The sequence below is a fragment of the Peromyscus maniculatus genome, chromosome 8, assembly GCF_049852395.1.
Source record: "Peromyscus maniculatus bairdii isolate BWxNUB_F1_BW_parent chromosome 8, HU_Pman_BW_mat_3.1, whole genome shotgun sequence".
In the NCBI taxonomy this organism is placed as follows: Eukaryota; Metazoa; Chordata; class Mammalia; order Rodentia; family Cricetidae; genus Peromyscus; species Peromyscus maniculatus.
Genome location: NC_134859.1, coordinates 55,393,115 through 55,410,172, shown reverse-complemented (window position 1 = coordinate 55,410,172; position 17,058 = coordinate 55,393,115). Strand labels below are relative to the sequence as shown.

At 50.1% G+C, this 17,058-nt stretch overlaps 2 protein-coding genes and 1 long non-coding RNA gene across 10 annotated transcripts; 2 read left to right on the top strand and 1 right to left on the bottom strand.

Annotated features, from left to right (window-relative positions):
• Window positions 1-18: 18 nt before the first annotated feature.
• On the top strand, window positions 19-2,815 carry Slc25a11 (solute carrier family 25 member 11). Its single transcript, XM_006994120.4, has 8 exons — window positions 19-260; window positions 847-999; window positions 1,090-1,296; window positions 1,483-1,573; window positions 1,666-1,756; window positions 1,846-1,945; window positions 2,024-2,075; window positions 2,212-2,815. Exons 1-8 carry the CDS (start codon window positions 166-168, stop codon window positions 2,365-2,367), a joined length of 945 nt encoding a protein of 314 aa, XP_006994182.1. The 5' UTR covers window positions 19-165; the 3' UTR covers window positions 2,368-2,815.
• A 2,090-nt stretch (window positions 2,816-4,905) lies between these two features.
• LOC102908724 (platelet glycoprotein Ib alpha chain-like) lies at window positions 4,906-10,248 on the bottom strand. 6 transcript variants are annotated; one of them, XM_076542763.1, is made up of 6 exons: window positions 9,928-10,248; window positions 9,485-9,615; window positions 9,329-9,415; window positions 8,190-8,382; window positions 7,774-7,886; window positions 4,906-7,564 (listed from the first exon to the last, which is right to left on the bottom strand). In XM_076542763.1, the coding sequence occupies exon 6, from the start codon at window positions 7,557-7,559 to the stop codon at window positions 5,424-5,426; it is 2,136 nt and encodes a 711-aa protein (XP_076398878.1). In that variant the 5' UTR covers window positions 7,560-7,564; window positions 7,774-7,886; window positions 8,190-8,382; window positions 9,329-9,415; window positions 9,485-9,615; window positions 9,928-10,248; the 3' UTR covers window positions 4,906-5,423. The 6 variants fall into 6 exon arrangements, with proteins under 6 accessions (XP_076398878.1, XP_076398882.1, XP_076398883.1 ...); XM_076542767.1 differs by lacking the exon at window positions 8,190-8,382 and having other exon boundaries at window positions 9,928-10,242; XM_076542768.1 differs by lacking the exon at window positions 9,485-9,615 and having other exon boundaries at window positions 9,928-10,066.
• On the top strand, window positions 10,195-13,145 carry LOC143266899 (uncharacterized). 3 transcript variants are annotated; one of them, XR_013041721.1, is made up of 4 exons: window positions 10,195-10,314; window positions 10,514-10,597; window positions 11,965-12,080; window positions 12,227-12,362. It is a non-coding gene; the product is annotated as an uncharacterized LOC143266899 (long non-coding RNA). The 3 variants fall into 3 exon arrangements; XR_013041720.1 differs by lacking the exons at window positions 10,195-10,314; window positions 12,227-12,362 and adding an exon at window positions 13,045-13,145 and having other exon boundaries at window positions 10,462-10,597; XR_013041719.1 differs by lacking the exon at window positions 10,195-10,314 and having other exon boundaries at window positions 10,462-10,597.
• Window positions 13,146-17,058: the final 3,913 nt, after the last annotated feature.

Genomic DNA, 17,058 nt, shown 5'->3' with positions numbered 1-17,058 from the left:
CTGCGCCCCCTCTCCTCCCCCTCTCCAGTTTCTGGCTGGAGCCAGACTTGCCTGTCGGAGGGGCGTGCGCGCGCGCGCCCTCGCCCTGTTGCGCGCTGGTGTCACCTTGGGCGCGAGCGGGGCTGTGCGTGCACGGGACCCAAAGCCGAGGGCCATCAAGGGGCGATGGCGGCGACGGCGAGTCCCGGCGCTGGCCGGATGGACGGGAAGCCCCGTACCTCCCCTAAGTCGGTCAAGTTCCTGTTTGGGGGCCTGGCTGGGTAAGCTCAGGCCCCAGGGATGGGAGAAAGGAGGAAGGGACGGGCGCAAGCAGCTGGGCCCAGTGCATCTCGGGGTATGTTCCAGTAAATTGAGCCGGTGGGGGCTCACCGTGATGTCCAGAGTATTGCGAGGTCCCTGATGGGCTGCCAGGATCTGTTCACCCATTGCGGGGGCCCCTCCTGGGCTGGCTGCAGTCAAGGGTCATTGCCCCGGGTTTCCACCACCATTGCTTCACTGGCCTGTTTGTGTGGTGGGTCGAGGTTGTTAAAACGCTTTGTTAGAGGACTGCTTCCAAGCAGTCCTAGGTTGTGGATGCCCTCCACTCCTAAGTCAGACTGCCTGTGGTCTGATTCTGCTTGAACACTGAGGAACTGCCTGAACCGTTTTGATTTGCGTGGTCTTTACTGGACGTCTGAACTTCTTGTCTGGCACATTGCCCTTCGTGCACACACTGACATTCATGCCCACCAGCCTCCTGAATCCGTAGCTGCACGTCAGGCCCTGACCTTTGTAACTTCTTGCTGCCAGGTTGCAGCTGGGACCGCTGATCTCTGATGCCTTTCCTGTCTTACTGCTTCCCTTCAGGATGGGTGCTACCGTTTTTGTGCAGCCTCTGGACTTGGTGAAGAACCGGATGCAGTTGAGTGGCGAAGGGGCCAAGACTCGAGAGTACAAAACCAGCTTCCATGCCCTCACCAGCATCCTGAAGGCAGAAGGGCTGAAGGGCATCTATACTGGGTACTGGGGCCTCAAGTTGGGAAGGGAGGGTTGGGGTTGGCAGGTCCAGACCTTGGCTTGATAAGCTGTGCTGACATTTCTGCTTCTCAGGCTGTCCGCTGGCCTACTGCGCCAGGCCACCTACACCACTACTCGGCTTGGAATCTATACGGTGTTGTTTGAGCGCCTGACTGGGGCCGATGGGACACCCCCTGGCTTCCTGCTGAAAGCCCTGATTGGCATGACGGCAGGTGCAACCGGCGCCTTCGTGGGGACGCCAGCCGAGGTGGCTCTCATCAGGATGACCGCCGATGGCCGGTGAGTTCCAGGTCTGAGCCTGACTCCAGCCCCGTGCCTGGGATCTAGAAACGAAAGGACTAGGTTTTACATGTTTCTGTTAGCCGAGGTCTACAGCGGGGCGCTTAACCCGCTCAGGCCTGCCTTTCTCGGATCCTCTGGACCCTGAGCTATCCTGATCTTGGCTTTCCCCTGCCCTCTCCCCAGGCTTCCAGCTGACCAGCGCCGTGGCTACAAAAATGTGTTTAATGCCCTCATTCGAATTGCCAGGGAAGAGGGAGTCCCCACACTGTGGAGGGTGAGCACGAGAGGTTCGAGTCTTGGGGGATGTGGGGTCAAGTCTCTGGCTTTTTAACTCTCTCTCCGTTGCCTCCATTCTCTCACCTCCAGGGCTGCATCCCTACCATGGCTCGAGCTGTCGTGGTCAATGCTGCCCAGCTGGCCTCCTACTCGCAATCCAAGCAGTTCTTGCTGGACTCAGGTGAGAGACCCAGAGCTGAATACTCACTGCCCAGCCTGGCCTGAGCTCCCTGAGAGTTGACCTCCACCTACTGCTTCTTCACCTCCCAGGCTACTTCTCTGACAACATTCTGTGCCACTTCTGTGCCAGCATGATCAGTGGCCTGGTCACCACTGCCGCGTCCATGCCTGTGGACATTGTCAAAACGAGGTGAGTCTGTAGCCTGGGCCTGGAGCACTTTGGGGAGGCCTTCTTTCGTCTTTCTCACACATGCTTCCTCTCTTTCAGGATCCAGAACATGCGAATGATTGATGGGAAGCCAGAGTACAAGAACGGCCTGGTGAGGCGGCAGGGAGGGGGAGCCTGGGTCACGGTGTGGCGGGTGCCCTGGGAGGGATATTGAGGGAGCAGGGTATAGGGGACAGAGTCCTTGAGGCCAGGTCTTAGCCCCAGCACTTACCCGCCTGTCTGTCTAGGATGTGCTGATGAAAGTCGTCCGCTATGAGGGTTTCTTCAGCCTGTGGAAGGGCTTCACACCGTACTATGCCCGACTGGGCCCCCACACTGTCCTCACCTTCATCTTCTTGGAACAGATGAACAAAGCCTACAAGCGTCTCTTCCTCAGTGGCTGATGTGGCAAGGTCCTGGGACTAGAGTGCCAGGGCTCCCGGGTCACCTACTGCTCCTCCAGTCGGTGCGCCCTGGGGGCCTGATTCTGCTACCCTGGACTCCTCTATTTATTTTCCCTCTCCAGTGTGGTTTACTCCTTTGCGGTTAAGAACTTTAATCTCTTCCACCCCTGCTCCAGCTTGCCATGCCTGGCCTGATGCTTAGGATCGTTCTGTCCCTGGCTATTCCTAGGAGGACCTGAGAAACTTCCCTGAGGACTTCTAGTCGCCCGTTGGGTGTTAGTTTCAGGGCACACAAGACAACAGACCTCTCTCTCCGGGGAAACCAAGACAGAGCTGAGGAGATAGAAGAGAGCAGAAGCTATCCAGATGACCACAAGGGTCTGTGGTGGAAGGGTATGGCTTCCTCCTCCCTGAGGACAAAATTAATAAATTGGATTGATAACACCAACCCCAAATCTGGATAGTCTTGAGGATCCTAGGGGGAGCTAACTGCACAAAGAAGCCAGTGTCTCTGGAAAACAGACTGGAGTTTTTAAACAAAAAAATATTAAAGAAAATCACCGACTGGTTTTATGAAAATACTACCTAAATAAGTCGTGCCTCAGCAGCTGACAGAGAGAGAGAGAGAGAACTGGGCCTTGTACGTGGCTTGCAAGCCATTTGCCCAAAACTGCAGCAGCCTTACGAACCATATCACAGTTCTCAGGGAAGGCCTCTGGGATCTCATGACTGCCTTTTCAGGGAAAAGAGGGAGGGGATGCGGAGTGTAACTGAAGTAAGTGGGGTGTGGCAGCACACGCCTTTAATCTCAACCCAGGAGGCAGAGGCAGGCAGTTGTCTGTTCAAGGACAGCCAGGGCAACACAGAGAAACCTGTCTCAAAAAATTAAAAATGAGAGCCGGGCAGCGGTGACCCACACCATTAGTCCAATGAGACAAAGGCAGGCCGATCTCTGAGTTCCAGGCCAGCCTGCTCTACAGCACAAGTTCCAGGAAATAAATTTAAAAAGAAAAAATACTAAGTTGGACTTTTGTGGGATGGACCCACAGGGGTTGAGAGAGAAGTCCAGATCTCTTGAGGGTGCACACTGGAATGCAACCCAAGGATTGAGGAAAGAAAGAATATTGATCAGAAACTGGGTTGGATGGGGAAAGGGATTTATTTGTCATCCATTTCTTAAGTATGATTCCCAGGCCCTGAAGGATCCTGCAAACTTCTTGGACCATAAAAAGATACGGGAAGGTCAAACTGGGGGGGGGGGGGCACGGCGAGTGCTGGGCAGCCTGAGGGCTGCGTGCCAGGCCAGAGAACAGGCAGGCAGCAGGTGCGAACTGTGCCCTTGGCAGAGCCTCAACACATGATGGTGCTGCAGTGTGCTGGGCCCCCTGCCATTCCTGCCCCTAGTCCTTCCATGCACACTGTCCTAGGCCATCCGTGGGGGCTGCCTGGACACATTTGAAGCCCTGCACCTAGAGGAGTTTGAAGATGATGACAAGGAACATTTGGGAGTGCTGTAGCAGGGGACTGCACCGTGCCCAGCTGAGGACAGAACTGGTTAGCGGTAGCAGTCAGGTTTAGGAGGAGGGCAGAGGGCAGAGGCAGAACTCCTAGCTAGAGTGAGGCCAGGCTCAGAGGAGGAGCCCTGCTCACACAGGTGACCCATGAGACATGCAGTGGGCCAAGTACACAGTGCCAAGGGAGATGAAGCTGGACTGGTGGGCGGAGTCCATGAAGAGAAGTCCTTGATGGCTGACCTCTGAGGTTTGCCCTCCACCTGGAAGAGTTGAAGGCACGAAAGGGATTCAGTCAGGTTCACAGGAAGGTCTAGAACCATCTGGAGAAGGGCAGTCTGTAGAGCCAGAAAGATGCAGACTTCCCTTCTCTGGGCCCCAAGCCCGGGACTGAACAGAGATGAGGTGTGGAAGAAGGCCTCATTGGTGAGATTAGCAAATGGCAGAATCAGTGGATTTGGGGGAGAGGAGGGGCCTGTTACATCCAGCTTTGCAGGCAACAGACCTAAGACTCTCCAGTCAAACTCACCAGGATGACACCCTTTCCCAGTCCTGACCTGGCCAGTGTGGAGACTTGTGCTCTGGAGGTTGTGGGTCTGAGGAATGTACCCACCTCTGCTGCAGGCAGGCAGGCTTTAGCACTGGCTCTCAGCTCTAGGGCATTGTTCTATTCTGGAGGTGATGTTTGAGGTAGCCTGGGGGGTCCTCAAATCCTGCAGAAGAATCGCTAAGGTAGAGGAAGTACCCCTTACGTCCACCTACCCACCCTCAGCTACAACTGGAGGTTTGTTGGGTGGTTGGGGTCAGGGTGGGGGCAGCTAGGACTTGGGAAGTCTTGTACTAGGTGTTCCAGCTGTTCTCAAATCCCAAAGAAAGATACATTCTTTTTAAAAACATTTTTATTATACAGGAAATGCTGGTGGAAAACTAAGACGTGTTACAGAAAAAAAATATTCATGATACCTAGGGATAGTGCTCCTGTCTTGATAATGGCTTTCCAAGTTTTCTTAGTGGGAACAATGCTCCATTTCGTTCTTTTTTTTTTTTTTTGTTAATACTTTGAATTCTTTTTATTTTTGATCCCTTTTATCTCTTAATTTATTTTCATGTGCATTGGAGTTCGGCATGGGTGTTTGGTCCCCTGGACCTGGAGTTACAGACCATTGTGAACTGCTATGTGGGTGCTGGAATTGAACTCAGGTCCTCTGGAAGAGTAGTCAGTGCTCTAAATCTCTGAGCCATCTCTCAAGTGCCCCATGTCCATTCCTATTTGCTGTTTCTAGCTCTTTCCCAAAATGGTAGCAGTGACCATATGGCCTGGCAATTCTGTAAGCAACATAGGGAACTTGATTCAATGACCACCTGGTTCCATCACCTCACTGCCTCTTGATTAGTGAGCTCTGGATGTAAAGAGGGGGCTTCAGATAAAGAAGTAAATAGAATGCCCCTGTGGCAGTCTCATCTACCACTGCCCCCACCTCCCCACTCCCAGCTAGATCCCAGTAGAGTCTTTTGAGTGTTTCAGGATCTCCAAAGGACTCACCTTCACAGACTGTGGCCTGAGTACCTAATACCCACTGTTCCCAATAGGTCCTGACCACGACCCTGGCTCAGAGCTGAGGGCCTTCGTCCTGCTACCAGAGGCCCTACACGCCCATTAGGCCTCACCCATAGGAACAGGCTGGAACGGAAAGTGGGGGGTGACCCTTGAAGGAAGAGCAGCCAGGCCCGGGGGAAGGTTACTTGTCTTCCCCTCTGCACCTCCAGATTAGTGGTGTGTGTGCTGGTGGCCAAGGCGGCAGAGAGGCCCAAGTCCAGAGAGTGTGGATTTACGTGCCAGGTCCAGATCAGCAACAAGATGAGTACCACAGAGGCAAACAGGAGCCAGAGGAGACCCAGAATATAGAAGCCCAGGGGGAGGAGACAACAGAACTCAGAGTTGACAAAAGGATCGCTTTTGAAAGTGTCAGAATTCCCTTGAGCCATCTCGTGGACAGTTAGGAAGCTGTTCAACTCTGGGGTTGTTGTGATGGATTCTAGGAGTAAAGAGAGTTCTGTGGTAAAGAATAGTTCTGAACTGGTCTCATTTGGGATAGACGCCCAGGTGGTAGTGAACGCTGGGGTGATGGTGGACACTTGAGTGGTTGGGATGGTGCTGAGCTCTGGGGTGGTTGGGGTAGTGCTGCTGGGGTGTGGGGGAGCCAGGGTGGGGGTGGTTGGGGTAGTGCTGCTGAGGTGTGGGGGAGCCAGGGTGGGGGTGGTTAGGGTAGTGCTGCTGGGCTGTGGGGGAGCCAGGGTGGGGGTGGTTAGGGTAGTGCTGCTGGGGTGTGGCGGAGCCAGGGTGGGGGTGGCTGGGGTCGTGCTGCTGGGTTCTGGGGGAGCCAGCGTGGAGGTGGTTGGGGTCGTGCTGCTGGGCTCTCGGGGAGCCAGGGTGGAAGTGGTGGGCTCTGGAATAGTCAGAGTGGAGGCGGTAAGCATTGGTGTGGTGCTGGGCTCTGAGCTAGTCAGGGTAGAGGTAGGCTCTAGGGTGATTGGGGTGATGATGGGTATAGTTTTGGGTTTTAGACTATAAGTGTGTACATTGGGTTTCATGCTCTGTGGGAGTGTGGTGAAACGAGGGATTTGTATGTGTGTGGATGTGTCCTGTTTGTTAGTGGGTTTGTGGGTTGGAGGCCAAGAAGGCATTTGACTGTCTGGAGAAGTAGGAGACTCTAAGAGTAGGCCCCTGTGGGTAGTGTGGGCTTTGGTGTTAGTAGAGAACTTGACCTCAGCCCTGGTAGCAGGTACATCAGAGAAATTATCATAGTCATCATAGTCTATATCCTTATCCCCACTGACAGGGCAGCCCTTCCCTGCATAGGAGTAGACAGGTGCAGAGCCCAAATTGACACATCGTACACTGGCCACATTAGGGGTCATGGCCTTGACATCCACACCCTCCTTCCATAAGTAGACATTGTTGGAATTTTGCTGGAGCCAGTTGCGGAAGTAGAGGATATCACAATCACAATACCAGGTGTTGCCATGGAGAAAAACAAAAGGCAAGAGGAGGGTCCCAAAGAAGCCCTTTGGGATTGTACGAAGCTGATTCCCTTGAAGGTAGAGGGTGTCAAGATCTTCCAGCCCATCTAGGAGCCCAGGGGGTAGCTCACCCAGTTTGTTGTTGGCCAGATTGAGTTTGTTCAGCTTGGTGGTGAACATAAAGAGTCCAGGGGACAGACTCCTCAGTTTATTGTTCTGCAGGTAGAGCTCCTGGAGTTGGCTTAGACCTTCCAGGACACGAGGAGACAGCGATTCCAACTGGTTGAAGGAGATATCAAGGATAGTGAGCGCAGGCAGAGCCCTTCCTAGGGAGGGCAGACTTTGCAGATTATTGTGGGATAATTTCAGGTTATCCAGCTTTGACAGTTTCTCATCAGTCTGCAGGCTGGTCAGCTCACATTCATCCAGGTCCAGCTGAGTGAGGTGAGTGAAATGTGCCAGGGATGCTGTGGAGAAGGCACCCAGTTTGTTCTTGCCCATGTGGAGGATGCCTGTGTCTGCTGGCAGGTCTGCGGGCAATGCGGTCAGCCCCTGGTTCTCACAGTTCACTTCCAGCAGGCTGGTCACTTTGGAGACATCACAGGTGGGATGGGAATGTGAGGGGCTTGGCAGCAGGAACAGCAGGATGAGGAGAGCCATAGGACCTGATGGCAAAGGGAGTTATAAGGGATGCCACCCTGGCCCTGGGCATCATTTCCCTGGCTCCAGCCCTGCACTGCTCTAGCTCTCAGGATGCCTTCCAGAATCAGCTTCCATACCTCCCAGCCTTTTCCCTCTCTTCCACCCCTGTCCTCAGTCCTTGGTTCTTAGTCCCCCCTCAGATCCCCCTCCTCTGGTCCCAGCCCCAGCTTACAGTCAGGCAGAAAGACCTCTGAAGGCACGGAGCTTCTTCCAGGCTATGACTGGGTCCTTCTCTCTTCCAGCTCCAAGGAGAGCCAGGCCAAGAGCAGGAAAAAGATAGAGGACCTGTGGAGGAAAGGACAACCTGATAACCAACTCCTGGGACCCAGGGTCCAGTCTCCCCCCAGGGACAAGCCCTTATCACCTCTCTCCACAGCCTTCCCCAGAACCCTCTTTGGTTTTACACTCTCCCTTTCCTGCCACCCTGGAAAGATCTAGAGACTCTCCAACCACCAACTTTGTGCAGCTTCTGCCTGCTGCCCTCCCTCCTCCCCCTCCATAGCTGTTCTTAGAGATGCCTAATTTTCCTTGGCTGCTCCCTCACACCCCACTGCCACCTTTCCTAGCCCTAAACTGATTCCCCCAAACCTGGGGCTGCTGGCACCCTCTTCTCCATCCATTGCGCTCTTGGCTGATGCTCTCTAAACGTTTTTGCAGCATCCATACCCTGGGCTCGTCCCTCCTGGGGACATGACGAATGACACCCATTTGCTTGGTTTTCCTCTTGCTTGTGTGGTTGGCCCTCTCAGCCTTCTCTGTGGCTCTCTCTTCCTCTCCCTTTCTGCAGCAGTAAACCTGTTTTCAGAGCATTCTTGGGCTTTCTTAACATATACTCCATAAACACCTGGAACATACTTTGCTGTGCCTTTAATCACCTCTGCCCCAGACTCATGTTTTTATCCCTGGTCTAGACCCTTTTCCCTGAGGCCTAGATCCTTAGGTCTGATTGTCTCTCCGACCTCTCTTCTTACATGTTCCACCAGTACAGAAACAGTGTACCTCATCTGAGAGGCTCAGGAAGATCATGAGTTTGAAGCCATCTCTGGGCTACAAAGGAAGACCCTTTTCATGAACACAACAACAAAAAACAAAACAGAAAACAACCAAAACCAAAACTCCAATATACCAATGAACAACTTCATTATCTAAATCGCTTCATCTGCTAGCCATGGAGGTGCAGAACTGTCTACACTCCTAGACCTTGGGAAGCAGAGGCAGGAAGAACATGAGTTCAGGGCCAGCCTGGGCTGTATCCTGAGACTTTTTCTCCAAACAAACAAACCCACTGAGAAATAGCACTCCTCCTCTGTTGTCCACAGCTACTCGTTTACCTGATGACTCTGAATACTCCCAGTGCTACTGCCTTCTTCGGACTCCCCCATTATCGAGGCTTGCTGAATTAACTCTGCTTTCTTTCACATCTCCATCCCCCAGTGCCCAGGCCAGGGCACTGTCTCTTCCTATCCTGCAGTAGCCTTCTGGTTTATCCCGGAAATCTCCAACTTCCCCTCTATTTTCCATGGGAGAATTGCCTGCGAGTGTGCTAATCTGTCAACCACTTGACCTCATCATGGCTCCTGACAGCTCTCAGGAGGCAGTCTGCAGTACCTCACAAGGCCTTCCGGGCCTGCAAGTCTGAGTCTTGCCCACCTGCCTGCTCAGCCCCCTTGTCTAATGCTCTCCCCCTCCTGATCCCTCTTTGCCGTACTTGAGCTTTCATTCATTACCTTTTCCCAATACTTAATTTCTGGCGAGTTCCAGCTCAACATTCATCCCTCTGGGAACTGTTCTGTTTCTGCAAGCCTGGGTTTGTCCTGTGTTGCAGAAAGTCAGCTGTTACGTCTGTTGGGCCAGTGCCCCATGCCATGATGTAAAGATCCTACCTTCTCAGAGGGGGATCATGAACGGGAGCTTTCCCCATCTCCCCTCACTGCTGATGACCGGACAAGGAGTAGACACAAGGGAACTGCAGCCGACTTCTGGACTTGCCGCTCACATCATTTGCTACGTGGAACTAGGGCAGAATCAGAGGGGAGGCAGAAGGGAGCAGAGATGGAGGCACTGATGGTGAACCTTTGGGGATGGAGGTCTTTCTACTGTGGTGCTATCACCTTTCCGGTATGAGCCACAGGAAAAGGATACATGGCCTAGGCCTGGGAAGTGCTGCACATCTTTAATCCCAGCACTTCATTTCAAAAAAGGAAAAATGGCCACAGTGTCACTTGTGCCCATAGCCTCAGTTGTTCTGGAGGTTGAGATGGAAGTTCCACCCCAGCCTAGGCAAAACAGCATTACCATGTTTTGTGTTGCATGTGGTGATGCATACCTCTAATCCCAGCAGCTATGAGGAGGTTGAGGCAGGAGGATTGCTAAGATGAGGTTGGTTTGGCCACATAATGAGTTTGAGGCCAGCCTCAACTACATAACATGTTTCTGTCTCAACCCCCAAACAAAAACAAAAAACGACATTGGCTACTTCAAAGACTTTCTGGGCAGAAAAACCAGACATGGAGTTATGTGGCCAGGAACGGTTCCCAGAACCCTGCTGTAGAACCAGTCTGGTGAGCAGATCTCTGCCCCTGCTGCAGGATCAAGTCACTGAAGCTTGTGTCGCCTCAGCCGCTGAGCCAGACATTGTTCCGAGACTCCTGAGGCTGCAGAGTTCCACACTGTTCCTCCTTCTCTGCGATTATGAGCTAACAGAAGCCTGGATGTGAGTCTGGTTAGTCACATGCCTGGTGCCCAGCTGCCAAGGGAGCCCAGGAAGTCAGAGTTTTGGTTATTTTTCAACTTCTGAAATAGGAAGCATGTTCTGTTTCCCCAAAGATCTGGAAGTTGAAGAAATTTCCAAACAGAGCAGAGGCTCATGTTCTTTGTGCCTACTGAGTGGTCCTGCGTTTTCTTTCCTCCAGTGTCAGTTCCTGCACCGGGACCCCTGTCTTGGCTCATAAAGTAACAACGATTTCCTGCCTTAATGCGCAAGTACAGAGACCGTGGTTAGGGGATGGATGACATTTTTATTTATTTATTTATTTACTGCATGTGGGTGGGGCACACATAACACCTGTGGGCAGGTGAGAGGACAGTGTGGGAGTTGGTTCTTTCCTTCCACCATGTGGGTCCCAGGAATCATAGTTGGGTCATCAGGCTTGGTGCCCAGCTCCTTTTCCCTGATGAGCCATCTTGCCAGCCCTGATTTATACTTCCTAATAGAATCATCTATTTCATTTAGATGTTCAAATTTATTGTTACATAGTTTATATTTTGTGTTATTTTGTTTTTCCAGACAGGGTTTCTCTAACAGCACTGGCTGTCCTGGAACTTGATTCATAGACCAGGCTGGCATGAAACTCACAGAGATCCCCCTGCTTCTGCCTTGTGAGCACTGGGATTAAAAGCGAGTGCTGCTGGGAGGTGGTGACTCATGCCTTTAATCCCAGCACTCGGGAGGCAGAGCCAGGCAGATCTCTGTGAGTTTGAGGCCAACCTGCTCTACAGAGCAGGATCCAGGATAGGCACCAAAACTACACAGAGAAACCCTGTCTTGGAAAAAAAAAAAGTGTGCTACTACTGCCCAGCACACTTATAATTTTAAAAATAATTTCTTTTTCAAATAATTATTCTTATTTTATGTACACGGTGTTTTGCTTGCATGTATATCTGTGTGAGAATGCTGGATCTCCTGGAATGGAGTTACAGACAGTTGTGGCCTGCCATGTTGGGGCTGGGAATTGAACCTGGGTCCTCTGGAAGAGCAGCCAGTGCTCCTAACTGCTGAGCCATCTCTGCAGTTTCATACATTTTCTTTTGTTTTTCAAGATAGAGTTTCTCTGTGTAGCTCAAACTGCCCTGGAACTCACTCTGTAGACCAGGGTGGCTTCAAACTCAGAGAGATCCACCTGCCTCTGCCTCTCAAGTGCTGAGATCAAAGTTATAAACCACCACTGCCCAGCCTACATTTATACTTTTAGTGATATGTATTTATTATTATGTGTATATATGTGTGCGTGTGTGCACCCACATGTCACAGCACACATGTAGAGGCAGAGGACAACTGTGTAGAATCATTTCTCTCCTCCCACCTTCATGTGACTTCCAGGGACCAAACTCAGTTCTTCCAGCTGCATGATGGGTACCATTTACCCTGTGAGACATTTTTGTTTGTTTGTTTTTGTCTGGGTCTTACTATGTAGCTCTGGCTGTCCTGGAACTTGTTCTGTATAGAAGGCTGGCCTTGAACACCTAGAAATCTGTCTGCCTCCCACGAGTGCTGGGATTAAAGTCTTGTACCGCCGACCCGGCCTAGTGAGACATTTTGATAGCCCCTCTATGCTTTCTTCACTATTCACACCTCTGTGTCTAGGAGCTGAAGATGTGACAGTCAGAGTCTCTCTCAGTGTGGTTTATTGGTCCTCCCTCCGCCACCAGGAATGCTACCATCACATCAGTTTATAATCTGGTCGGCTCGCTTGGATCCAGGTACACTATGTGAAGGGAGTGGAAGACACCCGGGATGGGCACCGTGGAGGAGATGAGCAGTGACCCCTGACCTGGGAAAGAGTGATGGTGTCTGCAGCCTTGTCCACAGCGCTGCCTGCTCTGCTTTATCTCCTTTGCTCCTACAGCTGGCTGACCACAATCTGTGGTCCTATTTTGGGCGTCTCCTCATGTCTCTCTCATGTCCTGGCTGCCTTGGAATGTATGGGAACTGCTGGCCCTGAACTCCCAGAGATCTGCCTCTGCCTCCCAGGAGCTGGAATTAGTGTATGCCACCACATTCAGTCCCATTGTTTAGCTACTGTTCATTTGGGAGCATTTTTTAATGTAATCTTGTTGTTTTTTTTTTTTTTTTTGTATTTTATAAATGTTTTAAAATTTTATTTTAATTTGATGTTGACTTCCACATGTACCAAGCATGACACAGTGTATATGCAGACAGAACACTCATACACATAAAATAAAAAAGACATTTGGAAATATATATATATATATATATATATATATATATATATATATTTTTTTTTTTTTTTTTTTTTTTTTCCAGACAAGGTTTCTCTGTGTAACCCTGGCTGTCCTGGGTCTCCCTCTGTAGAACAGAGTGGCTTCACTCACAGGGATCTACCTGCCTCTGCCCCCTGAGTACTGGGACTAAAAGGCTTGGGCCACCACCACCTGGCTCTGAAAGAGATTTTTAGTTTGGGGGGAAAATGCAATCATGAGCCAGCCATCATCATCCCTGTCTGTAATCCCACACTGTGGAGGCTGAGGCAGGGAGAGCCTGAGGATTTTAGGCCAACCTGGGCACATGATGTCTTGGAATGGAGTTCTCTGGGCTTAGCCCATCTGCCGTTGGTTGTCATTGTTCATTTCTGTTGCTGTAATAAAACACTCCGACCGTAAGCAGCCTGGGGGAGGAAAAGATTTATTTGTCTTCTACTTCCAGGCCACAGTCCACCACCGAGAGGAGCCACCGGGAGCGGAAACGGGAAGGTGACATAGAAACCGTGAGGGACCTCTGGTGTTGCCTTGCTTCTCTGGCTTCCTAGAAGAGGCACTCGTAGCTAGCTTTTAAATTCTTTTCTTTTGGGCGGTGGTGGCACACACCTTTAATCCCAGCACTCGGGAGGCAGAGGCAGGCGGATCTCTGTGAGTTCGAGGCCAGGCTGGGCTACCAAGTGAGTCCCAGGAGCCTGGTGTTGTCAAGTAGAGGAAGGGGCTGGGCTGTGGTCGTAGTGGTGCCCACCTGCTGCATTTCTAATTGGTTGTTGTTTTTCTGCATCAGGGTCTTTTTTATATAACCCTGGCTGTCCTGGAACTCACTATGTAGACCAGGCTGGCCTTGAACTCAGAGATCAGTAGCTGGAAGTTTTCCTTTGTCTGGCTCAGTTCCACAGCTGCTCATTCCCAACACAGAGGCTTATATTAATACAACACAGAGGCTTATATTAATACAACATGTAGGGCCTATGGCTCAGGCTCATTATTGACTAGCTTTTATAACTTAATTCCACCCATTTCTATTAATCTATGTTTTCCACAAGGCTTACCAGTACTTTCACATCTTCCTTCTTGGGTGGCTGGATCGGGTCTCTCCTGACTTTGCCTTTCTTTTCTCTCTAACTCTCTTGGATTTCTCACCTGGCTATAAGCTTTCTTGTCATAGGCCAACACAGCTTTGTTTATTTTCCAATGGGAACAACACATATTCACAGCACTTCCCCTCTCCTGTCTAATCAAAAAGGAAATTTTTAATTTTAATATAATAAAATTACATGTAACAAAACAGTTACCAAGCAAGAATTATAGTCACAATGTCTAATTTATTTATTTTTTATTTTATTTTATTTTTTTGATTGGCTGGAGAGACAGCCATGGGTGCTGGGAACCGAACTCTTATATTTTTGATTGTGAGCCTAGCCTTTAACAGCTGAGCCATCTCTCCAGCCCATATTTAGCAAAATTAAAGAAAATAGTCTATCATGTATCTTATTTTTGTGAGTCTAAAGTTTCCTGTCTAATTTACCCTCTGATCATGGCTAGGGAAACATATAATTATAACTATCTGGTCTTCAACTTCATCAAGGACCTGAAAAGGATGTATTATTACCTGCCTCTGTCTTGCATGTGGCAAGAAAGGTATGTGCCACCCTCCCCAGCTTCTTCTAACATTTGAGAGTCTGAGGCAGAAAGATCATTGAGACCAGGAGTTGGAGGCTAGCCTGGGCAAAATGTCAAGCCCCTATCTAAAATAGACAGGGGACAAAGAGGGAGGGAGAAGTGGGGGTCGGGTGGTGGGGTGGGGGTAGGGCTTGGGGAATCAGTTCTGAGTCAGAATAAGTCTCCATGTGTGAAGTTGAATGTTTCCAGCAGGTGTCTACATGGTTCAGTCACTAATTAAACTGTGACCTCAGATCCCCTGGGATCTCTTTGGATGCTACAGGAGCAGTCTCTCAGCAGGGTGTTCTGTGTGGGCTTTTGCCCTGGATCAAGTTCAGGAGGGAAACTGCACTTTGCTCTGCTCTGGGCAGGATTAGTTACTGTATAAATTCCTACAGTCCCTGCCCCTGCCCCAGGGCACTTGGCTTTCTCTGTGTAGGGGGTTTATTTTGCTGTTGTTTTTGTTTTTGAAACAGGGTCTTCCTCTGTAGCCCAGGCTGACCTCAAACTCAAAATCCTCCTGCCTCTGTCTCAAGTGCTAGGATTATAGACATTTGCCTCCTCGCTCAGCCTTATGTCTGTCTTTTCTCTGCTTCCTCTAACGTCATTTTATCATAATGCAGTTTTTGATGGGGGTGCAGTGAGGGTTGCTAGGGTTGGATTTAGGGACTTCTTTTGAGGTTTATCTATTTTTATTTTTATATGTATGTTTGCCTGCATGTACACATGTCTGGTGCCCCCTGGGGGCCAGAGGGGGCATGAACAAGACCTTCATAATGACCACACACCAGTTGACATGCCAGTGTTGATGGGGAAATTTCACAAGGCCCCACCCCTAGATGAAAAGCTACAAGCAGCGGTTGCTGAGGGAGGGAGAATCGTGTTCTCCAGCGATGAGGCCCCTATTTGTTTTCCAATCCAAGTGCTCGGCCCTAAACGTGTGCACACAGGAGCCACACGGAATGGACAAGAAAACTTGTTGTTCTTGCAAAGGACTCAGTTTAACTCTTAGCACCCACATGGTGGCTTACAACTGTCTGTACCTCCAGTCCAGGGGGTCCGATGCCCTCCTCTGACCTTTCTGGGCATGCAGCTTGCTCATGATGCATAATCATCCTTTTAGGAAAAACATTCATACACATAAAATGAAATTAAAGAAATTCTCTCTCTATGCGGTTGGGGGTATGGCTCAGTAGTTAAGAGCACTGACTGCTCTTGCAGAGGACCTAAGTTCAATTCCCAGCACCCACATGGTGGCTCACAACCATTTCTAACTTCAGTTCTTCCGTTCTTCTGAATTCCATGGGCAGGTGGCACATAGACATACATACATACAGGCAAATCATTCATACACATAAAATGAAATAAAATAAATCCTCAATACCCACCTCCATCCAGGACCAGGATGTAACTCTCAGCCACTGCTCCAGCACCATGGATGCTGCTGGGAAGATAATGGACTAAGCCTGTGGACCTAGAAGTGATTCTGAAAAGAGGAGGCGCCATCCTGGGATTTACTGCCCAGGATTGTACAGAGCTAAGACTGCCCAAACAGGGTCACCTGCAGCTAATTAAGACAAGAGACAGCCTAATGAGCTAAGCCACAATGCTCAGTGACTAGGAGAAGCCAGAAGAAATGCAGCCTTGGGGTCATCTGCAGGCCCTAGAGCCCTGTTGCCATCAGTGTGGGTTTCCCAAGATGTGTGGGACCCTGCTCTCACAAAGGCTCTAAAGATCTTTATTTTTTTTATTTTTAATTTTTTTTTATTTTTTATTTTTTGGAGACAGGGTTTCTCTGTGTAGCTTTGTGCCTTTCCTGGAACTCGCTTTGGAGACCAGGCTAGCCTCGAACTCACATAGATCCACCTGTCTCTACATCCCGAGTGCTGGGATTAAAGGTGTGCACCACCAAAGCCCAGCATAAGATCTTTATTAAATCCAGACATGCCCCACCTCAACACACACACAAAAAGAAATTTAAAAAAAAAAAAACAAAAAACAAAAAGGAAGCCAGACAGTGGTGGTGTACACCTTTAATCCCAGCACTTGGTAGCCAGAGGCAGATGGATCTCCTTGAGTTTGAGGCCAGCCTGATTTATAGAGCTAGTTCCAGGACAGCCAGGGTGGTAGTTACATCGAGAAACTCTGTCTCAAAAAACAGAAAGAAAGAAAGAAAGAAAGAAAGAAAGAAAGAAAGAAAGAAAGAAAGAAAGAAAAAGGAAGGAAGGAAGGAAGGAAGGAAGGAAGGAAGGAAGGAAGGAAGGAAGGAAAGAAGCGAGGGAATGTCCTTATGTTCTTCTATATTACCCTCTTTACCTGGAATTCTGTCTGAAGGTCAGTCCGCAGTCTCCATGGGCCCTCCCCCATCAGTCAAGGCAGTCAGCACAGATCTTCAGGGGAGGCTCCCTACTCAGGTGAGTTCAATCTGTGGCAAATTGACATTGGAACCAATGGTAATTAATACCTGCAGTCCCACCTGGAAGACGGAGACAGGTAGATCTCCATGACCTTGAGACTAGTGAGTTCAAGGTTAGCCTGAGCTGACTAGTGAAATTTTATTGTCTTGTTTATTTTCAATTTCTTTTCTGTTTTGAGAAAGGGTCTATCTCTCTCCTCTCCCTCTCCTCTCCCTCTCCTCTCCCTCTCCTCTCCTCTCTCCTCTCTCCTCTCTCCTCTCCGTCTTCATCCCCACCCCACCCCACCCCTGCCACTCTCACCCTGCCTGTCCTGGAACTCACTACACAGACCAGGCTGACCTCTAAGTCATGGAGATCTCTGCCTCCTGAGTGCTGAAGTTAAA